The sequence below is a fragment of the Doryrhamphus excisus genome, chromosome 10 (genome assembly GCF_030265055.1).
Source record: "Doryrhamphus excisus isolate RoL2022-K1 chromosome 10, RoL_Dexc_1.0, whole genome shotgun sequence".
Classification (NCBI taxonomy): Eukaryota; Metazoa; Chordata; class Actinopteri; order Syngnathiformes; family Syngnathidae; genus Doryrhamphus; species Doryrhamphus excisus.
The window spans coordinates 13760920-13785120 of NC_080475.1; the positions used below are offsets into that span (position 1 = coordinate 13760920).

General features: G+C 39.6%; 1 protein-coding gene across 3 annotated transcripts; it reads left to right on the forward strand.

Annotated features, from left to right (window-relative positions):
* The first annotated feature begins 161 nt into the window (after window positions 1-161).
* On the forward strand, window positions 162-23473 carry chchd6a (coiled-coil-helix-coiled-coil-helix domain containing 6a). 3 transcript variants are annotated; one of them, XM_058084638.1, is made up of 8 exons: window positions 162-379; window positions 1175-1265; window positions 1348-1453; window positions 2001-2118; window positions 9400-9483; window positions 12647-12717; window positions 17941-18076; window positions 22972-23473. In XM_058084638.1, exons 1-8 carry the CDS (start codon window positions 296-298, stop codon window positions 22993-22995), a joined length of 714 nt encoding a protein of 237 aa, XP_057940621.1. In that variant the 5' UTR covers window positions 162-295; the 3' UTR covers window positions 22996-23473. The 3 variants fall into 3 exon arrangements, with proteins under 3 accessions (XP_057940621.1, XP_057940622.1, XP_057940624.1); XM_058084639.1 differs by having other exon boundaries at window positions 17950-18076; XM_058084641.1 differs by lacking the exon at window positions 17941-18076.
* Window positions 23474-24201: the final 728 nt, after the last annotated feature.

The window sequence follows — 24201 nt, forward strand, 5'->3', positions numbered from 1 at the left end:
TATACACTGAACAAATATTAGGGTAAATATATTAATTTCTATGTTTACCCAATGTTCTTTTTCAAACAATATGTTTAATTCCCCCTTTACGTTTATATTTTACTTATTTTGAAAATGTATATCCTCTTGAAGGAGGACAACAGCCAACCTGGCAACCTGATTCCGGCTGCCATACTGTCATTGGGCAGGGCAAGGCAAGACAGGGCAGGACACAGTCATTTCAAGTTAGTAAAGGAACTACAGGTTTTCCTTTACGGAATAAATAACTAATTTCTTGTCAAGCTTTTTATTCACCATGGGTTCAGGGGAAAGTACGACCAGAAAAGTATCTTTTGGTGTGGACGACGAGGAGAGAGTAAGGATTCTTCGTGGAGTCAAGGTAATGCTAATTTAGCTTGCTAGCATTTGTGGATAAGCTAACTTTATACCTGCAACCGCATCTGTTAGCACGTAGCATGCTGTTCTAGTGACTATTTTGAGCTTGCCTAAACCTAAAGAAATATCAGGTGAAACGACTGTTATAATAACCATGAAGGTAGTATGTGAAATAGTCAAATGGTTGTCAGGTTTATGGACAAGCTCCATCGCTTGTCGAGACCGGACTTGGCTTAGAAAAGGCAGCATTTGGAAGTACTGTCTTGATTATTTTTATTTGGATAATAATGTAGGATTACCGTCCTATGTCGTAAGTGCATGTGACTTTTTTCTTACATTCGGCGTATTTTTTGTTCACTTTGCCCTTCGTATTATAATCAAAAACACACCTTTTAATGATACGTCTTCAACTGTAAGGCAAATGCTGCACTAATGATAAGCGTTTATAGTTACGACAGTGCTAATGCTTCTACCATATAAATGAATACTTTTGTTATCCCGATATAGTGTCAAAATAAGTTGCCATATTTCCAACGAAGCCTGGTAGGGCACAGGACTTCTGAAAACGGTGCTTTTTACAACAAACTACAAAAAATATACACAACTTTCTGCTTCCTATGTGCATACGATGGCTTTTATTGTGAAGACGTAAATACAGGAAGTACTGAAGTTGTCACTGATTGTTACTGCTGCAGACACACACCAATTTATCCTTTCATATCACATTCAAATGTTACATTCTGTTTGTGATATGTTTTTTCTGTTTATCAAGTCTTATTATTCCTATTATTGTCTTTAGCTTTCAGAAGATGTCCTCCAGCGGATGAGGGGAGTGGCCAACATGCCTCCGCCACGTGTGCCACCATCCACAAGTTCCCAAAAAGACACAGGTATTCTTAAATCTCACTGATTAAAAGTGAAAAAAATGTTTTTACATTTATTGAGATGGATGACTTTCTTTCTTTTCTTCAGGTACCTCTTTCAGTGCCGGCTCCAGCACCCGATCCCAACAGAACTCACAGCAGCAGACCCAGTCCAAAACTAGCAAAACTGCAAAAGTCAAAGAAGCGCAGAGGAAGTGAGTATCAATTATCAATTATTAATTTGTTGCTCCTGCCCTTAAAGGAGAACTGCACTTTTTGGTTGTCATTGCACGTCAATACTGCAACTATTACATGTTATCATCAGTGTACGTGTTAATGCATGATCATAGCATGTATATAAAAACGATGCAATGTTTTTTTTTGGAGATCTTCATAGTCGAAATAGTTGTGTCCTAATGACATGTATTGTTAGCAAGCTCATATTAACTCCTTTTCTCGTGTTATAATGCACAGAAAAGGGAAATAAATGTGTTCATGTTTCACATAAGGATTGTGAATGATAGGCAAAATTCCCAAAAAAGTGCAGTTCCCCTTTAAGGTTTGATTTGAATATGATGCTGTTCTACTACAGATATGGTCTAGGCTGCCCTCTTGAGGAATGTTGAAAGCTCAGGAAGCTAATGGAAGCCAATGTTGAGAGCATTTTAATTGCAACTGGAAGGCATTGGGAAAGCATACTTCATATCATAGGTGGACAAGTATGAGGAAGCATTATGATATGTGTGTGTGTGTGTTTTCCAGGTCTGAGCTCCAACAGAGTATACTGAGGGAGATGGAGACAGGGAAGGAGGAGGTGATTAAAGCAATGAGCAGGGAGAGAAAACAAACACGCCAGGAAGCTGAGAAGGCCAAACAGTTGGTACATACACACACACACACACACACACGCACACACATACACACAATCGCTGTGGCCCCAGACTCCACTAATCAAGCCTTAGTGAATTGATGCCTTGTTAGGCAGCATAAGAACCACCAGATGTCACTATGTAACCATAAAAGTAACGTGCTAGACCGTTTCCATGATGACGAGCCACAGAGGAACCAATCAGAGCTTCCATCCACCACCTCTTTGAGGCGTGACAGTGAAGATGCATTCATTGCTTTTCAGTGAGCTCCAGCATTCTGAAATAAATTGGCAATCAATCAATAAAAATTGCATTGAAAAATAACAAAAATACATAAATAACGTATCATTGATCATGAAATAAAAATATTTTTTTAAATATAATTGTTTAAATGTCACAATTTAAGTTTACAAAATAAAGGCATTTTTAAAAAATGAATTATATTTAATGATTACATTGACAGATACAGGGGACCTATTATGCTTTTTCCATTTTTCTGACCATTGAAAGACGTCTTGAACCTCTTTTCTTGCCCAGTCTCTACTTCCAGATCGGATTCAGGATCCAACACATATAGCCGTATGTTAAAAGCCGACATTTCGAAAAGATAAACCACCATTTTTTTATCATCTCCTTTACCGTTTATCAACTCCTATAAAGTTAGCCGCACAAACTGGAAGTCCTTCTATGTATTTGGGATTCAGACCAACCACAGCGGAGTGGGCGTGCCTGTAGGTGTGCCGTGGTTGGAATACATTTAAACAGGAAGCACGAAATCCAAAGAAATACAGCTGAATAGGTGCAGATTCTGGAAGAGCTAGAAAGTTACTGTGCTGGTTATTGTGTGTAGCTGCTCTATAGGAGTCCACAACTCAATACAAAGGGGCGAAAAATGATCATAAGGGGACCTGTTAATTATTTAAATGGAAAGTATCCATTTTAGTTTACTATTGTCACTTTTGGGTGAATAACAATAGGAAAAAAATAGTAGTAATTTTTCCAATAAATAAATTGGGAAAAAAACTAACCTGAATTTTGGTGTTTGTTTGCCAGTATTACCTAGCTGTGAATTGATGATTGATTTAATTAATTTGATTCAGATTGAATTCAGCAAGAAAACCTGTAACAACATGTTGCAAGTTGTATGTTCTCAATTAATAATGTTATTTTTATTTAGTTATTCTTTTATTACAATAACTCATACAATGAGTTTTTTTATACAGTTCCCACATTGAGCCTCTGAAGTACATTTGTAATACCATGGAAGTAGTCTTCCTGCCTCATTGCTCGCTCTCTTTTAATCATTCCCACCCTTCTGCTCTTCTTCTTCTATCTATCTCCAACCCTCCTGACCATTTTCTCCTTCCCTTGTTTCCTCATATTCAGCCATTGTTCTCTCCCAGTCTACCCTTTTACTGTATCTCTGCCTCTGTCTTACTTGTTCCGTCCAGACCAATCACCCTGTCCCTTCTGCCCCTGGAGACTGAATTATCAGCGCAGTGCAAGCGGTAAATTGCACCCCGAGAGTTTCCTGGAGTTGGAGATAGGAGTGGAGTGGAGGGGTGATTTGGTGGAAGGAGAGAGGAGAGCTTGTTTTACACACCAGCCGTGGCCTGTTTCATGTGACTCCTCTTTCTCCTCTTGCACCTTTTTCTCTCTTCCCTCCCCGCCCTCACTCTCTCTCCCTTTTGCGTGATAAGGCAGCGCTGTAGTGGCTGCTTTATCTTCACTCCAGCACACTCCCGCTGCTAATAGAAAGTCACTGGAGGGACGTAGTGAACACAACACCTGGTCCAATAGGACTGGGTGTGCGGATGCCAAAGGCGCCTTGTAATTACTCTCCCCTCTGTGATGAATACATATATGCACATACACTTTGCTCTCACTCACTCAAGTCCTAGTAGATTATTTTCCTATTATGGCATTAGAGAACAGCTTCTGAATGCTCAATCAGGTAAAGAAGTTTCCTTCCCGACAGCTTACCTCAATTTGTTAACTTACTGAATAGTGATTACACCCTTCACATTTTAGCAATCCGTGTAATTCTTTCATTATTTATACCAAAAGAACAATCATTTAGAAATGGAAGTAGAATACACAGTACTTTAGAGTTGTGTGTGTGTGCAACGCGTGTACAGTGGTATCGATAGCTCAACACAGCAGTTGTTGTCTTGATGGCCGGCAACGCAAGTGAGAAGCAAGATAATTCTGTCAACCATCGTGGTGGTAGAGTCATGGTCTGGTGCTGCCTGATTGTTGCAGGCACTGGGGAGCTGCAGTTCATTGAGTAAAGCAGGAATTCCAACATGTATTGTGACACTGTGAAGCAGAGTCTCAACACACCTCTAAGATGGCAAGTGCCTTGCCAGTGAAGGTGAAAGTGATGGACGAGTAGGTCTCCTCCAGACCTGGTGATTTCCATGCCTTCCATTGATTCATTGATTCATTGATTGATTCATTGATTCATTGATTCATTCATTCATTGATTCCTTCCTTCCTTCCTTCCTTCCTTTCTTCCTTTCTTCCTTTCTTCCTTTCTTCCTTTCTTCCTTTCTTCCTTCCTTCCTTTCTTCCTTTCTTGCTTGCTTGCTTGCTTGCTTGCTTGCTTGCTTGCTTCCTTCCTTCCTTGCTTGCTTGCTTCCTTCCTTGCTTGCTTCCTTGCTTGCTTCCTTCCTTGCTTGCTTCCTTCCTTACTTCCTTCCTTCCTTGCTTGCTTGCTTGCTTCCTTGCTTCCTTCCTTCCTTGCTTCCTTGTTTCCTTGTTTCCTTCCTTCCTCGCTTCCTTCCTTCCTCGCTTCCTTCCTTTCTAGCTTCCTTGCTTCCTTCCTTGCTTTCTTCCTTGCTTCCTTCCTTCTTTCCTTCCTTCTTTCTTTCCTTCCTTTCTTCCTTCCTTCTTTCCTTCCTTCTTTCCTTCCTTCTTTCCTTCCTTCTTTCCTTCCTTCCTTCCTTCCTTGTTTGCTTCCTTCTTTGCTTCCTTCCTTTCTTCCTTCCTTCCTTGTTTGCCTCCTTGCTTGCTTCCTTGCTTCCTTCCTTCCTTCCTTCCTTCTCTCTCAACCGCTCACGAGGGTGGTTCTTGTAAAATTGCAGTGTTTTTCTGAAAAAACAAAACAGTAATACTTATATTTTTACAAGGGCTGCACGGCAGACAAGTGGTTAGTGCGCAGGCCTCACAGCTAGGAGACCTGAGTTCAATTCCACCCTTGGCCATCTTTGTGTAGAGTTTGCATGTTCTCCCTGTGCATGCGGTTTCCTCCCCCATTCCAAAACATGCTAGGTTAATTGGCGACTCCAAATTGTCCATAGGTATGAATGTGAGTGTGAATGGTTGTTTGTCTATATGTGACCTGTGATTGGCTGGCGACCAGTCCAGGGTGTACCCTGCCTCTTGCCCGAAGACAGCTGGGATAGACTCCAGCAAGTTGTACATGGATATGTGTGGATCTCCTTATGTTGGGTGTCTGGATGTCCATTGCTGTTTTGTCTTGCTGAGTGTATCATGACACCCCTTGAAAGTAGAGTCAAAAGTGATCAAGAGGATTTAGCTTCAAGCGGACGGCCCCAGCCAGCATCTAATTGGAGTTTTGCGTCTATTAGAGCGGCGGGCTTAAAGAAATACAGCAGTTGAATTTCCTATCGTGTCCATCAATTTGTTAGTTTAAGCATCACTGGTAAATTGAGCCAGATGTCTCCTTTGATTGGGCTCACCTACCTGCCTTGTTTACACTTAATGACACGTCGTCAGCTGGAGATCCGGCAGCGGTGTCGCATCCCCTCTCCGACATACTCAGGGAGCCCATTCAGACTTTGGTAATGGGTGTGAAAGAAACAGCTGTGAATCCACACACTCACGAGCGGAGGCAGATGGGGACAAGCTTCATTACAGAACTACATATTAGCTGCTGAATTGCTCCATGTTTTATCATGTACTCCTCTGACTTGCTTATTTAGCCAGACATATGGTGCCTCTGTGATATTAAGCCATTTAAATGAGTGAAAAACAAGTTAAAATGTGCATTTACGTTTTTTTTTAGTTTTTGGTTTTAATTGCTGTTGCATCTTTCAGGTAAGGGTTATCGCTGAATGAATATACTGACAAGTACTTGTTTTCTTTATGTATAACGTAGTACCTTAGCTTTTATTTTATTCCATTTATACACAGTGCTTACAATCAGGAGTGAAAAAAGCAGTTGTAATCAGAAAAATAGAAGTAAACAGGAGAGCAAATCAGAAAAACCGGTATTGCTACATCACAGAGGCTCTAGCGAAGGGGGAAAAAAAAGAATGAACAAAGGAGCTGAGGAGAGGATGAGGCTGAAGTGCTGATAAGCCAGCATGTGTATCAATAATTGTAATCTGCAAGAGGTGATATGGTATTAGGTTCACCGGGTCCGTGTATGTGTTTGCTTGTAATGGAACATGCTGCACCGCATTCCGTGTAACTTACACAGGCAGATGCATTCACAAACTGCGTTAGTAAAAATGTTGAATTAATTCCGATTTTTTTTTGTTGCTTGCAGTTCAGTTCACTTCCATCTGGCAGTCTAAATTATTATTTAGAAAAAAAAATGAAGTAGCTTGCAACAAGACTTTCCACGCAATTGTGGCAAAAGTTTGAATCACACTGGAAGTAGTGAGAAACTATTTTTTATTGACTTCAGCATCATTTATTATGTGGCAATACAAACAACCATCTCACTCAAGGTGCTAACTAAAATAAGTACAAAACCTTAGAACGCACATAAAAGGGGAAGAAATAAGTGTGTTTCACATAAGGATTGTGGCTGATTGTCAAAATAAAAAAAAAGTGCAATAGATACATAACATGGCTGCACGGTGGTGAAGTGGTTAGCACGCAGACCTCACAGCGAGAAGACCCGAGTTCAATCCCACCCTCGGCCATCTCTGTGTGGAGCTTGCATGTTCTCCCCGTGCATGCGTGGGTTTTTTCCGGGTACTCCGGTTTCCTCCCACATTCCAAAAACATGCTAGGTTAATTGACGACTCCAAATTGTCCATAGGTATGAATGTGAGTGTGAATGGTTGTTTGTCTATATGTGCCCTGTGATTGGCTGGCCACCAGTCCAGGGTGTACCCCGCCTCTCTCGCCTGAAGACAGCTGGGATAGGCACCAGCACCCCCGCGACCCTTGTGAGGATAAGTGGTAGAAAACGAATGAATGATATTTGAATTAAGACAAGTAAGTAATCACAAACCTGTCCAATCAAGTAATTACTTAATGCATATGTTCTTTATGCCACATGACAATTACAGTGTAATGATTTTGCTGGACGATAATTGTCCCACACATTATTGTCAATAAACAATATTATTGTCAACATTATTTTGAGACAATTTCTTCATTCATGCAATCATAATATATGGCATACTAATGCGAGGAATACATTAAAACAGCATGAAATGCGTGGAAATACAGCTGAATAGGTGCAGATTCTGGAAGATATACAGGCTCAGGCAAAATGATCTGACACACTTGTAGGTTAAATAAAAGGCAAATAAAGTAAAGAAACAAAAATGTTTTTTTATTTTTGAAAAATACACATGTAATTCTGTATCATTATTATGTTAAATGAAAACATTTAAACCAAATAAAGACTCAAAATATATGCATAACCTTATTTCAAATGTACTATGTGCTGAAGGAGAAAAAAATCACAAAATGACAAACTGGAGGAGCTGTAAAAGAATAAAAATTAAATGTGGCCCAAATTGTTGTTCTTCATCTCTGGCTGTAATTACCAGGCCAATTAATATTGACTGCTAATTTATTGCGTTGCTGCAAGCTGTGTGTTAAATAAACTCAGCAGTGGAAATAATGAGAGGAGACGATTGTGCCGTTATCAGATGGCGACACAGTATACACACTGTGCCCACTGGACTGAGCTGCATGTATGGTTATTCAAATTATCTGATTTTTACAAAAATAGCTATTTAGTTTTTGTAGTCATTTGTTGTGCAGTTTTTAATTTCATTCTATTTTTTTTTTTGGCTTTGACATATCAAAAGACACATGGATTGAACAGTGAAGTCATTTTCTCACACTGGCAAAAACAAACAAACAAAAAAAACAATACAAACGGTTAAGAGAAAGGACCTTTTCTTGGCCTGTATGTGTCCAGTCTTGCCTGATGCCTGTTATCTACCAAAGAGTCAGAAGACCCCTGAAGGGACAACACGGTAGTCGTATGAGTCGCTCTCCTTTCTCTCTCTTGGCTGAAAATTAAATCTGCACTAGCGCAGTGGCGTATACTCTAGATAGGGAAAGGAAGTGTATTTGCTTTTATTTAAACTTGCTCCCTTGTGACTCAAACCCTGCCAAGCGTAAACTCCCATCTTGGATACTCAGTTGACGCATGAACTAATTTATTGTGCGTTATTGTCAACTGTGGAAGCTACCGTTTAAGGTTGTGAATAATATAATATAACATGTATAACAAGTCACCAGATCTGATTTGGTGTTCAGTAGCGCTAATAATTATGATGAATCTTCCTGCCAGTATACATGAGCGTGTTTTTCTGTATGTAGTGCTGTTAGTTAAATAATAAAGGTTGGCATTCATGTGGAGGGGATATTACTTATGAGAAATGGTTAGTTCAAGTAATGCATTTCTGTTCTTTTCCTGCATATGGCTATTATTTTTTAACAAACCATTTAATTTGCTGCATTAAAGAGGTCGTACTTTGTTTTTTTCGTTTGTTTTTCCACTTTTCTGACATATACAGTAAATGTTGGAATGGCTCTGAATGCTATGTTTCAGAGAGTTTTTATAATACCGGTTCACTGTGATGTCACAGTGAGTCGGTGAACCGACATGAGCACACTTATATGGGAATGCCAGGGTACTAGCTGAGTGGGGACCAATCACAGAAGAGTAATAAATAGGATCAATAAAATCGCTATAATGTATGTATGTTTTACCGAGATGTTGAAAATCTCTGCTTAGCTAGTTTGATGCTAAATTGCTAATGCTAGCACTCGACTTCATCCACGGTCATCACATTGACAGTCTGTAAATAGCAGCTGTAACTCTCAATTTTAGCTGGCAGTTCAGTTACGTCATATTCAGTTACGTCTTTAAGAAAAACTTTTTCATTTGCAAACTTTTTATTTCATAGTTGGCTGAAAGAAAGTTTTTTGACGGGGACTTTGGGGTTTTGTTCCATCTGACTTATTACAGCTACTGTAGACCTAGCCAATCCACCATGCAGCAGCCATGTGTTTAATCCACCTTTGCTTGTGTGTGTGTATGTGTGTTTGGTGTGTATTTCTTGCAGGTTCAGGAACTACAGAAGAAGGAGTTACAGCTGAAAGCACTGGATGCATTCTACAAGGAGCAGGTGGCGCTACTGGAGAAGAAGGTACAAACACAAACATGCATGACTACACTAAAGATCCAGTACATATAAAAAAAACAACAACATCCGTATAAGAAAAGAGTCAGCTACTGATGTTTCTGCCAATGTCAGAGATTTTAGCAAGTATTTTTTTTCCGATTCACGCATGCAACTACACCAGCATGCTAAACAAAGCTAACCCCACTAGCTTTCTCCAGACCATTCAATAGGAAATACAGGTATGTGAAATCCAACTTTTGTGCAACCAACCCCAAAGAGAAGAATAGCTTCGGTACACAGTCCCGGTGTCAGATGCCCGACTGTTTGCGAGAAACTCATTAGCAACAGGTTTTGGTTTACAGAGACCCTAGAATCCTGGCAGGCTGGCATATGGGCAACACAAGCTGTGTTTGGTGTCTGGCCTTGGATGTTTGTTGATAGACCTCTCAGCAGGCTTGGGTGTGAAGGACACAAAGATGGGGGAAACGGCGAGCACGTCTGCGTTTTGCATGCATATTGTATAATCAGGTGCTCTCTGTGTGTGAACTGTACAAATGTGTGTGTTTCTGTGTGTGTGTGTGTGTGTGTGCAGGGCTTAGTGTGTTTGCTTTGCTGCGCCCGAAGCCACAAAATGCTGTTGTTTAAGTCTCTTTGACTGTGCCAAATGTTCTCAATGTGTTTAGTTTTTCTTTTCTTTCTTTAGTTTACTTTGCATATATTACTGTAAAGTTTGGACTAAGTAGGGCTGTCAAGGTTAATTTGTTAATAGCAAGTTAACGGAAGTTTCCTTTAACTGAGCTATTTTGTATTTTTGTGCATTTTCCTAATGACCCTTGTTTGACACAGTAGTTCGAGGAACCGCAAAGGCACGAGTTGTTGTAGAGCTAGAAGCAAGAACAAATTTGTTTGTTTCTTTTTGGCGTTTTCCTGATTACGGAATTGCCACCATACTGATTTTTGGCTTGAGCCCTTTAAATTCCGGATGCCCTTCCTGACAAATACAGATGATGCTTACTAGTGGAGATTCGAAACCGAGGCGTCCGCTTCAAAGTCCAGACCGCTAACCACTACGCCACGGCGGGCTAGAAGCGAGAACAATTGTTGAGCAAAAATGTGCAAAGAACTTAAGCTTCAAAACCTTGGCAGATGGCACTATCCACAAGACCCAAGTTATTTGTGTCACTGTACTGCAGGTATTTTCTACCTTAGCATACCTTAGCATACGAGTGTCCCAACGTTTTAGATGCAAGCTGTCAACAGATTGTTTTGTTTTGAACTGCTAGCTAAAATATTGTCTCGGAGCTGCTAGTTACCGGCATAGTGGATGACAGTGATTGTGGGCCTAGTGTCAATGACAATGGATCTAAATAACATTAGTTAGCTTGCTAGCTAGTCACCGGGAAAAATTTTCAACACCTCAGTAAAACATACAAATGTTCATTCATTCATTCATTTTCTACCGCTTTTTCCTCACGAGGGTCGGGGGGGTGCTGGAGCCTATCCCAGCTGTCTTCGGGCGAGAGGCGGGGTACACCTACACAGGGCACATATAGACAAACAACCATTCACACTCACATTCATACCTATGGACAATTTGGAGTCACCAATTAACCTAGCATGTTTTTGGAATGTGGGAGGAAAACCGGAGTACCCGGAGAAAACCCACGCATGCACGGGGAGAACATGCAAACTCCACACAGAGATGGCCGAGGGTGGAATTGAACCCTGGTGTCCGAGCTGTGAGGTCTGCGCGCTAACCACTAGACCGCCGTGCCACCCATACAAATGTTATAGCGATCTAATTAATCTTATTTGTTAAGAATTGTGTGAGTGTGAATGGTTGTTTGTCTATATGTGCCCTGTGATTGGCTGGCGACCAGTCCAGGGTGTACCCCGCCTCTCGTTCGAAGAGAGCTAGGATAGGCTCCTGAACCCCCCACGACCCTCATGAGAATAAGGGGTAGAAAATGAATGAATGAATGTTAAGAATTGTGAAAAACTAAGACGGGTAAAACATCAAATTAAAAGCACTAAATGAAAACAGAATCTCCATCCACCAGTATGAGCCTGGACAGGTCAATTATGAGATATATTGTAGTGGTTATTTGAACCATTGTTACTGCTTAATTCATAATGAGTTGATTGAGTTTGGAATCTGAACACACACTTCATTTTGTTGGGACGTTTCTCTCATTTCTTCTCAAGCATTTTCTCCCCACTTTTGCTGTCTTCCTTCTTTTTTTCCACTCAGCCGGTAACGTTTAATGATTCAATATTTGTTGAGGATGCTTGGAGTGTGCAGGCTTAAGCCAGGGAGATCAGTATAGGAGAGTCTCCAGATTAGCAGTGTTTTTTTTGTTTGTTTGTTTCATAACACCACTCTCCTTCCTTGAAATGTTGTTTGGGAAGCAAGAGAATAATGACTGATTTAATGTTGTGGAAAGAATGTTACTTTACTTCAAAATAAGACTGCTCTTTGTCCCGTTTGTTTCATTGTGTCAACAAAATAAGGGTGTCATAAAAAGACCGTTTTGGCAGGAAGCACAAATCAAAGGAAATACAGCTGGAATAGGCGCATATGTTTTAAAATCAAAAAAAGTTATTGAATAAGGGACCTTACTCTGAGGTTTGTTACATAAGCAGAACAATATCAATTTCATATATTATTTCATAACCATATTCAGTTCCACAAATTCACATTTGTAACACACAGTTATTATTTTTAATGAAACGAAGCACGGCGGTTGAGTGGTTAGCGCGCAGACCTCACAGCTAGGAGACCAGGGTTCAATTCCACCCTCGGCCATCTCTGTGTGGAGTTTGCATGTTCTCCACCCCCCTGTGCATGCGTGGGTTTTCTCCGGGTACTCCAGTTTCTTCCCACATTCCAAAAACATGCTAGGTTAATTGGCGACTCCAAATTGTCCATAGGTATGAATGTGAGTGTGAATGGTTGTTTGTCTATATGTGCCCTGTGATTGGCTGGCAACCAGTCCAGGGTACCCCGCCTCTCGCCTGAAGACAGCTGGGATAAGCTCCAGCACCCCGTGACCCTTGTGAGGAAAAGCGGTAGAAAATGAATGAATGAATAATGAGAAGAAAAAATGTGGATTTGACATCATCATAAACCTGTTAAATTTTGATAATAATGTAGTTTCACTGTATGTTTTTTTGTCTATTTGTACAGAACATGGAAATTTATGAACAGAGTAAGCAGCAGTTCCACCACGCTGCCTCCAAGACAGAATCACATGTGAGGTGAGATACACACATACATACGCACACACATGCAGTCACACAAATTTGCCTTGTTAATCCCTCGGGCCTCTGACACACACACACACACATTTACCACACACAGTAATAATAAGCAGTGATTGATAAGGATCTGTCCCTTTCTTTATTTTTCACCCAGTTAAATGCCCACGTTCTCCTGAGCAAATCTCACTTATATGTGTTTTTAATTGGCTACTTTAATTAAACTGAGTTAAACAATACCCTTCACTCCCCTATGGTCACTGCGTGTCCCACAGTGGACCTTTAATGAGTCACAACCTGGGAAAACCTCACTAATTATTACCAGTCACAGTTGAGAGCAAGCTTGTGTTTACTGTAAAAAGGTTAGTGTCAGAACACCAACAGGAATTTTCTAATAATAACATACTGAATATAAACACCAGTGGTTCTACCTCACATCCGTGTTCTAAAACCTATAAAAGCAGCATATAATTAACAGTTAAATGGGCTTTATCCTTTTTTTATGATAGAACATTCCCATCTCGCTCCTTTTTACTCAAATGCAAATATTCACATTAGGATTATATATATATATTATATATTAAGGATTATTGTGTTCAGTTCAGCATTTTGTGTTCAGTTGTGCTGTCATTGAGGAATATTTAAATGTTTTTGATTATTATTGATTGATTATTGATTATGTGGAGAAAAGTCTGTAATGTGTAGCCTATGTTTCACTTATACTAAGTTTATCTTTACTTCCCTTATGCCTTATACTTAAGCCATTTTTTTAATGGTTTGCCTGTGACACAGTAGATATATACCCAACAATTAATCCTCGAACAAAAACGACATGTAGCACAAATGATGCATTTATTGTCAAAGTAATCAAGTATAATACAAAAAAAAATCACTTAAATAGAGAGAGAAATGCGGTTTAGAGCTGATAAGAGCCACTTAATAATCAGTCATGTTACTGTGGAAAAAGCCCTTTGTAGCCGTGATGTATTTTTTTGCGTCTTTCACAATTTTTTTTTCAGTTTCTGCTCTTTTATTTGTTGTTTTAGTATTAATTTTTCTTTTTGTCTACCTAAACTCGTCTGTCCGACATGTCTGAGGCGTCTGTGTTCTGTCCGCCTCCGCCGTCACTGAGATTAAAAATAATGGGAAACGGTTTTTAATTAAGCGACTTAATCTTAATTGTTTTTGTCAGATTTTTTTTTACTCACACAAAGAATGCACACACTTTGCAAAAAAACACCACTTTTATGGCCTGACAAGCTGCCATTCGCGGTTTAAATGTCATTCTTACAAAAACGCCAAAGCTTCTTTTCCTTTTATTACTGTGTTTTTATTTTTGTTTCTTCGCTCTACTTGAAGTAATCTAATGTGAATATTGCTTCTGTTCATTTAATTCAAAGTTGTTTAACCTTGCTGAAAGAGACACAAAGTGAAGGGTGAGGTGCAAAACGTTAGGTTGTCAATCATGGGCTCTAATTTCGTGGTGCGCCTCAAGGAGGCACAGGGTGGTGCGTAGCGTGGCTCATTCCACGCAATAGTAATTTTGTCCAGCGCACCACTGTGCGCAGCCGATTTGGTAGCCTGGGCTGCGCCGAGATGGGCGTGGCGGCGCAGCAGGGATGGTTCAGCTTGGCACGGTCCTGATCATTTGATTGGTTAAGACTCGGCTATGTTAAACTGTCTCACTCCTTCTCTCCTCCCTCTTGCGCTGGTGGGATGGATGGAGGCGTGGGTGCGCACCTGGTCTATGACATAGTCATTTTCACACCAATTGTTTAACTCATTTGCTACCAAAGATGTATTTAGCAGTTTTTTTCAACCTGAATGCTTGATCTCAAAATTCGTCTTTTAGTTTTTTGTTGTTTGGATGGAGGCGTGAGTGCGCACCTGGTCTATGACATAGTAATTTTCCCACCAATTGTTTAACTCATTTGTTACCAAAGATGTATTTATCCGTTTTTTTTTCAACCTGAATGCTTGATCTCAAAATTCGTCTTTTAGTTTTTTGTTGTTTGGATGGAGGCGTGGGTGCGCACCTGGTCTATGACATAGTCATTTTCCCACCAATTGTTTAACTCATTTGCGACCAAAGATGTATTCATCCGTTTTTTTCAGCCTGAATGCTTGATCTCAAAATTTGTCTTTTAGTTTTTTGTTGTTTGGATGGAGGCGTGGGTGCGCACCTGATCTATGACATAGTCATTTTCCCACCAATTGTTTAACTCATTTGCTACCAAAGATGTATTTATCCGTTTTTTTCAACCTGAATGCTTGATCTCAAAATTCGTCTTTTAGTTTTTTGTTGTTTGGATGGAGGCGTGGGTGCGCACCTGGTCTATGACATAGTCATTTTCCCACCAATTGTTTAACTCATTTGCGAACAAAGATGTATTCATCCGTTTTTTTTTCAACCTGAATGCTTGATCTCAAAATTCGTCTTTTAGTTTTTTGTTGTTTGGATGGAGGCGTGGGTGCGCACCTGGTCTACGACATAGTCATTTTTCCACCAATTGTTTAACTCATTTGCTACCAAAGATGTATTTATCCGTTTTTTTCAACCTGAATGCCTGATCTCAAAATTCGTCTTTTAGTTTTTTGTTGTTTTTTTTGCGAGATAGGCAACTGCACAATAGAAGAGATCATGTTTTATGCAAGTTCGTTTTTTTTGTGTTTCACTGCACACACACTGCCCCGCCTCGCTCATACAATCAGCAATCAGAATGCATATTTTTTCCACTTAGACATAAAAAAATAAAATAAATCACCAAGCTCGGCAAAGGGAGCCAGAGCAAAGAGGCCGAAGACCACATGTGGCTCGGAAGCCGCGGGTTGCCGACCCCTGTTCTATGTAATATTTTGGTTCAGAACAGTCAAAACTTTAGCGTCTGCATGGACTAACCAATTTTTATCTTCAGGCGCCACTATTAATAAGCCCCTGCAGCTGTCGGGAGGCTTTTGGCTTCCCTGATGAAGGTCATTTATTTCAAATTAAACGATGGCCTCTTATCTTTTGGCAGCTTCAACCCTTGTAAGAGATGACGCTTTGGTTCCTTCCCTTTTGTTGTAAATGTGATGAAAAATGAAGAAAATAGAACTCAAATAGATTAAAGAGAGAACAAAAAACCCTTTTTGCTAGATAAATCTGGTCATCTTTAAAAATGTGAAAAAAAAAACCCAGTGAGGCTTCTTTTGTTTTCTTCATCTTTTATCTTACTTCCGTCTGTCATTTCGTTTTCCTCTTTAAGCGATATCACTTTCCGATCAGATAAACTCAGCGGTTGCATCCACAGTTGTGTTGCTGATGATAACACACGTATATGTGTGGATGTGCTGTAATTAAAATGTTCAGTTCAAACATCCTTTGGATATGAAAGCCTTTTGATTAGTTTCCCCAATTAAATTTGGAGTTATTTTTGTGTGCGCATGCCACTAATAATAGTCTTTCATGATATTTTGTACAGTATGCACGCATCAATGTAACTTGGATTATCCATTTATCGCATTAAAACGAAAAAGGTCGTGTAACTACTGTGGGTGTCCATAACTTCAATCAGCTTCAGTCAGTCAGTCTTCATTAGAGGCGTACACCCGGGCAAGCAAAGCCTGTCATAGTTAACAATCACACAGATAGACAGGCTGAAACCAATTATAACACAAACCAAGTCGCTAATTGAGTGTGGCTAATTTAATCTCTTAAAATACACTTTTTCTGCTGTATTTCATCCAAAACGATCCTTTCTTCTCAGTTGAATGTGATTGAGCGCTAATTGCGTGATTTGCAGTTAAGCACATACTGTACCCGTCCACGCTGTCAGCTGTGCAATTGGCTTGCAGTGGGCGTAAACGGTCGGTATTTTTCTTTTCATCTTGGTTGACCTCAATTTATACAACCCCAGGCACACTCGCTCATGTTTTTCTTGTCATTTCTTCCAGTGCAGCGATGCTGGTTTAGCAACATTTTAACTGGCTGTACAATATAACGGCTATATATTTACAATGGAAAAATAAAACTATGTTACAAACCTTGACATTCATAATATCCATGACTCTTACCAATTGGTGTCTGTAATGTACAACTGTCTAATTGCTTTGCATGTTAACCCTTTAGGTGGCAGAGTTGTTGAGAAAATATTCAGTTTTGATATTACTGTTCATTCATTCATTCATTTTCTACCGCTTTTTCCTGACGAGGGTCGCGGGGGTGCTGGAGCCTATCCCAGCTGTCTTCGGGCGTGAGGCGGGGTACACCCTGGACTGGTCGCCAGCCAATCACAGGGCACATATAGACAAACAACCATTCACACTCACATTCATACCTATGGACAATTTGGAGTCGCCAATTAACCTAGCATGTTTTTGGAATGTGGGAGGAGGGTGGAATTGAACCCTGGTCTCCTAGCTGTGAGGTCTGTGTGCTAACCACTAGACCGCCCTGATATCACTGTCACATATTATTATTATTATTATTATTATTACTATATATATATTACTATTACTATTATATATACTATTATATTATTATTTTAAACTGTTGTATTTAGCTTGAAATTGGTTAGAGATAAATTCATACTGTAAATGGGAACAATCGTCAGTACTACCCAAAGGTTTGGATAGGAGTAAATTCACTAATCTAACTTGCATACTATATGATATAACCAAATGCTGCACGGCGGTTGAGTGGTTAGTGCGTAGACCTCACAGCTCGGAGACCAGGGTTCAATTCCATCCTCGGCCATCTCTGTGTGGAGTTTGCATGTTCTCCCCGTGCATGCGTGGGTTTTCTCCAGGTACTCCGGTTTCCTCCCACATTCCAAAAACATGCTAGGTTAATTGGCGACTCCAAATTGTCCATAGGTATGAATGTGAGTGTGAATGGTTGTTTGTCTATACGTGCCCTGTGTAGGTGTACCCCGCCTCTCGCCCGAAGACAGCTGGGATAGGTTCCAGAACCCCCGCGACCCTCGTGAGGATAAGCGGTAGAAAATGATTGAATGATATAACCACTCTCAGGACGTAAAAGGATGGCTACCAACTCACTCTAAACTCATGCAAGTCTTACAGTTATTTTACACCGCCACTGTAGTTTAACAATACACTGCATAACTGTGTGTGTAGGGGTTTTATTGAATTATTTTATACCATGCAGCGTTGCTGGGAGTACTTCTTGTTTCCCAGAGTGCTTTGCTGTATAGTTTTTGTCATAGTTTGTCTCTTTGTTTGGAGGTCTCGCAGCACTGACCCCGTGTGTTCTGGCCTGCAAGCTCAGATCCTGGCGTGTTACAAAGAGAATGGCCAACAGACTTTAAGGTGCTCAGAACTGGCCAAAGAATACATGCGGTGCATCAATGCTGCAAAGAGGGTAAGTACTATGTTAGATTAAAAAAAAAAAAAGTAAAACAATGCTGAAAGGAAAATCAACCTTATCACATTGCTAAATATATGATCCCTATTGTCGTTTGGAAAACATGGCTTTAAGAACTTGCTGAAAACGATGGACTCATGATGTTCAGCGAGGATTTTTCAAGTTTCAATTCAATTGAATTATTTAGCACGGCAAGAAAATGTACAAGGAAGTTAGACATTCAGCTGCTCAGCCTGATACGGTTAACACGTTGGTATTCCTCTATTTCCTCCGGGTACTCCGGTTTCCTCCCACATTACAAAAACATGCATGTTACGGTAATCGGCCACTCCAAATTGTGAATGTGAGTGTGAATGGTTGTTTGTGTATATGTGGCTTTCGATTGGCTGACGACCAGTCCAGGGTGCACCCCGCCTCTCGCCCAAAGACAGCTGGGATACCTTTTTATATTTTATTTATTTTTTAAAAACCCACACAGCATGAATAAGCCACATAAGCCTATACTCAAAGTTCTATCGACAGTTTGTACAGTTTCCTTTTCGCTTTCCCCCCCCCCCCCCGCATTACTCATTTCGAAGCTTGTGTTGTATTATTCAGAAGCAGGCATGTACACGCTTCACTGCACGCAGTCCCAAAAGTTCATCAAGAGTTGGGAGAATATGTAAAGAGAATGGATGAGTGGAAACTTACTGTTTCAAAGTTTGCACAGTAGTATCTCATACATATACATATACATACAGCAGCCTGGCTTTGCCTCATGCTGTGCTCATGCAGTCATTCTGTACTGTTAAGCAGCACTAAGCTTTCCACCATACAGTGACAGTGCTGGATAAAATACAGTTAGTTTAATCGCTTTCATTTTCCAGTACAGTGTAGGTTTGACCTTTTGAATGTTGACTTATTAAACACAGTTGACTACAATAGCTCGCTTTAGAGTAAGGGTCACCAACATGTCAATCGTGTTGACCAACAGTCAATATATCATACACAATCAAGAATGAAGAGTCTTGAACCAGTCATGTGCTATACATATCACTATATTGACGGTTACTATGGTACCCATTATGTGATTGTATGGTCATATCACCGCGTACTTTGGTACGTGACAAAAATAAATAAATAAATAATAATAACTTAAACTATAACTTAAGTTATTAAATCCTACCCCACCATCTGGTACTTTTATCAATAACTGTTACATTTGTTCACTTCCTGCTTTCCTAATATAATAAATTTTTTTTTTAACTTTATTAATTTTTATTTGTTTTTATTTTTTGTCCCATACCAAAGTACAAGGTGATATGACCATACAATGACATAATGTGTCATTGTATGGTCATATCACCTTATATCACCTCGTACTTAGACACGTGACAAAAATAAAATAAAAAAATAATAAAAACAAAAAACATTTTTTTTTAAATTAGCTGCTTCGGTACGTGACAAAAAATAAATAAAAAAATGTAATTAAAAAATTATAAAAAAAAAAACTGAAATTGTATTAGGAAAGCAGGAAGTGAACAAATGTAACAGTTACTGATTGTAAAAGTACCAGATGGAGGGGTAGGATTTAATAAGCTTTGTTTCTTCCTACTCCTTTTGGACATGTGGAACTGTGAACTGATTATGTGATGCATTCAAATGAAATAAAACCATTACCATTACCAGTCTACAGTATTATTGTATTGCTATTAGTTGTTTAAACAATCAAGTGTATGGCTCCTAAGTGGTTGGCACCTTCAAAAACAGAAGAGCCTGCAGCCTCCTTAGGTTTTTGCCTTTTCGCCCAATTACAACTTGCATTTGCTACATGTTGATCAAATAGTAAGTTAACATGTGATGCTGATGGAGTGTACAACATTTTTACAGAACATAATAACTAAAGCTTTACTTTCTTTTGGTGGATATTATGATTGTTTGCTGTGAGCACACCAGAGGATACTGAAAAATAGTTCACCCAAGTGCTGATCCAAGCAAACTGCCATTGCTACTGCAGTATGTTTTTATATATATGCACACTGACTTTCATCAAAATGACAGCAGTGGGAAACTTCATCAAAATGTTTTGATTTTCTTTTATATTCAGAAAGCCATGCTGTGACTAAGATCACATCAGCAGGTTACTGTGCTTGTCGATAATAAGGCAATCAAAACGAAAGAAGTCTTGACAGTGAATGAAATGGAGTCACAGAATGGACTGTAATGAGAAATAGATGGGAAAAAACAGACACCTAAAGAGCAATACATGTGGAGGTGACATGTCAAAACAAGTATGAAATAATGAAATAGTTAAGACCAAGAAACAACTCCAATATTTAAGCGGAACAACCTTGAAAAATGTAGTCGGTATTGTCATCCACATGAATCACACTGGGACCTGTTATAGTTTTTCCACTTTCTTTCCTATAAGTGTAGTTAGAATGTTCTATTCTTGTGTTAAACAATGCCAAAGTTTCAGATAATGAGGTTTGCACATTTGGAAGCAAGACCTGAAAGAAGCTTGGGATGACTCAAAACAATCGATTTCAGAGGGCGTTGTTCAACCGTATATGTGTGATGTCACACATAGACAGGCTCTGGCAATGGTAATGGTTTTATTTCATTTGAACATGCATCAGATTACAATTGAATGCATCACATAATAAGTTCACAGTTCCACATGTCCAAAAGGAGTAGGAAGAAGCAAAGCTTATTAAATCCTACCCCTCCATCTGGTACTTTTACAATCAGTAACTGTTACATTTGTTCACTTCTTGCTTTCCATAATGCATTTTAAGGGTTTTTTTGTTTGTTTTTTTGTTTTTTTTTTTTCATCATGACTGGTTCAAGACTCTTCATCCTTGTATTTAGCAAACATCAACTGCTTGTATTGTTTCTTGAATTCGCTCATCGTTGTGCATCGTTTGAGTTCCTTACTCAATCCATGTGTTTGCGATGTTAGCAATGGCTCACAGGAAGTGTTTCTTTGGGTGGAAGGGAAAGCTACATTTGTTTACAATTCCTAACGACGCATAGGGCACAAGTGGTTGGACTTCCTGATTCCCTACTGGCAAAAGAAAAATATTTTAATCTGTCAACGGCATTTCACATTAGGCTGTTTCATGAACAATAGACTACATCCCCTGATCTGAACCCCCATCCGGGCAAAGAAAACCTCAAAACCCATTTGGGGAAACCTTGAGAAGGGGGCGTCCCACTTCCAGGATGACCACGCAACATATGATTGATGGGGGGGGGCAGTCAAACAGGCCAGGAATACTATTAACTAAATGCTAACGTGTAAAAGTAAGTTTCACTATATCCACTGTTACATCCACCATAGCTCATTTTTGTAACATACAGAACCCCCACTCCATTTCATCAACAGTTTCTCTTTATCAGCACACCATTTTCTGTCCACCATTATCACTTTTCATCCTCTCGCCCACCTTTCCTGTCCAGCCTATTGTTGCCCTGCCGCCGTGCGCTATCAAACAGCCACATCTAGAGCTTCTTTTATGAAGCTTGTGGCCTTCAGCCACCTCACACTTTTCAGCCTACACAAAAAAGTGTTCAGGAGTGCAGAGACATTGACGGGAGGTACTCCAAATAGCCTCCAGAGGGAGGCATTTTTGTACCCATCATTGGTGGTAGTGGTGGTGGGGGGGGGACCTTGATCTTTCAGAGTTCTCCAATAGCAGTCGGCTCTGACCTCCTCCGACATCCTCCCTGATAAGAATTCATCATACAGTACGCTTGGCAACGCTGTGTTCTTTTTGAAAGCCTTTCACTTGCACTTAACACCAATATTCCGGTCTGAATTTGCCATTCCCACTTTGATGCACTGGAAAAGGCTTTGTGGAACACAAGGTCCCCAGCTGAGATAAGAGAGGACAACAGCGGGGTTTTTTTTTTTTTGCTGGCTTTTGTTGCCTCCAAGTCGCCAGTGCATTATCAGTGCACTCCATGTTAAACCAGAGTCCTTTTGTTGCTCACTCCATCTGTCTCCTTTTTTTAAATGCCTCTTTTGTGATTTCCCCACAGTTCCAACCTGTATTCCCAGGAAGATCAATTTCTCTTTCTTCTCTAGCCTTTTGTCGATAAATAAACAAATACCATTGCATTATTCTGTTCTTTCATAACTATTTTGAAGACTTTTATTTGGAACTTTAAAACGGCTTCATTAAACTTGTTCTGTAGTACTTTCCAATAGTTTGTCAAAAGCAAGATTGTCATTTTCAATGTCCTTTTTTTTTTTTTTTTTTTTTTCTGTTTTTCTTGCCTTTTGTCGTGTGAAATTGTCACCGCTCCCTCGAGTGAACAGTTTTGACGTTTTAGTTGACAATCATTTTGAGATCCTAGCATAGGCTGTTGTTTGTAGCGCTTTTGCTACAATACCACTGAAAAGTATAGACCCTCTTTCACATTTTATTACATCTTCTCAAAGGAAAATACGATAGAAATGAAGCTTTGATATAACTCGGAGTAGTCAGTGTACAACTTATATAAGTATATCTTAGATTATATATTTACTATTCAGTAAAATTGACTCTGAATATTAATAATTATATATTCATTCATTTTGTACCGCTTATCCTCATGAGGGTCGTGGGGGGTGCTGTCGGGGTACACCCTGGACTGGTGGCCAGCCAATCACAGGGCACATATAGACAAACAACCATTCACACTCACATTCATACCTATGGACAATTTGGAGTCACTAATCAAATTAAAACTAGCATGTTTTTGGAATGTGGGAGGAAACCGGAGTACCCAGAGAAAATATGCAAACTCCACACGGAAATGGCCGAGGGTGGAATTGAACTTGGGTCTCCTAGCTGTGAGACCTGCGTGCTAACCACTCAGACGCCGTGCAGCCTCTTAATGAATTATTGTTTCTAATTTTCTCTTAGAACAACCAGGTCAACCATGGATGAAGAAGAAGAAGAATGATTTTCTATCATGAACCTTTGTTGAATTATGGGACAGTTAAATTGCTGTTAGCATGGCTTGTTTTAAAATTATATCTATTTTTTTGCTATTTATGTCAAGAGTCTTTATTGTTGGTTCACCATATTATTTGCAGTATTATCTTTTGAAATCATGTTTTAATTCTGCACTGGTACATTTCACACAGTACAAAGAAAGATTGTCAAATAGTGTGGCCGACACTTTCTATTCCATCCTTCCAATAAATGATGTTCAACTATTTATATTGTACATATGCATCCAAGGCTTATTAATGCACCGAATGTCGAGTGTCAAGATAAAAAAAAAAAGAAGATGGGGGCTTTTTGCTTTCAGGATTTATGTTTTTATATTTCACACAGCAGTTTTAGATCATCGTGGCTGTGACTTTAATACATTGGACATGTACTGTGTTTTTTTTATTTGTATTAAAAATAATTATGTTTGCATGTATCCTTCTTTCTCACATCTCACCAAATTGATACTGTAGCTTTAAAAAAATAATTAAAATAAAAAACATAACAATACAAGCGTCATGAAGCAAACAAAAGAGAGGTAAAAACAAGAGCCATGGCTGGAAGCCACAACCTACTGGGACGGACCTCCAAAGTAAGCTATGCACAAAAATAACCAAAGGATAACCAGCATGTGTGCACAAAACTACACCGCATGCAATCAAGACACAAAGTAGACATAGTGTATTGATTGAGTCATTCAAAACTTTCCCGAACAGCTAAACCACTTACAGCTAAGACGCTTGACGAAGTATTCAACATAAAATGTGAGTGCACTTGATTAAATAAAATACCGGAATAAAAAAAAAAAATTTGCACAGGTGAGAATTCATGTACTTGACTGGCTTCACATTGCACGTTTTACTCAAGTAAGCTGCAGTCTTTCTTATTCCTTTGGAGCCTGTTTGAATGCTTTGGCATGTGTGTGATAATTGCTTTGCAGTGCAGAGTGGGGCTTGCGGCGCTCTGCTGCCTTCGTTTACTTACACACACACACACATATGGGTGCTTCTTAATAAAAGAAGTGACACACGGTCTTTGGCGAGAGGATGCAGATGTTGCTCAGGCAACAGCATGGTAAGGAGGCAAAGTGATGAAGGCAACGTTTGGTGCATTCAAATGCTTTCTCCACTGTTGATCCCATGTCATACCCAATTACCA

Bases quoted from the DNA above. Each gene is read 5' to 3' on its own strand.
- chchd6a (XM_058084638.1), top strand. From the start codon at position 296: ATGGGTTCAGGGGAAAGTACGACCAGAAAAGTATCTTTTGGTGTGGAC. The intron at 2,119-9,399 runs GTACATACACAC...TATTTCTTGCAG, and splicing joins CTGAGAAGGCCAAACAGTTG to GTTCAGGAACTACAGAAGAA. The intron at 9,484-12,646 runs GTACAAACACAA...CTATTTGTACAG, and splicing joins TGGCGCTACTGGAGAAGAAG to AACATGGAAATTTATGAACA.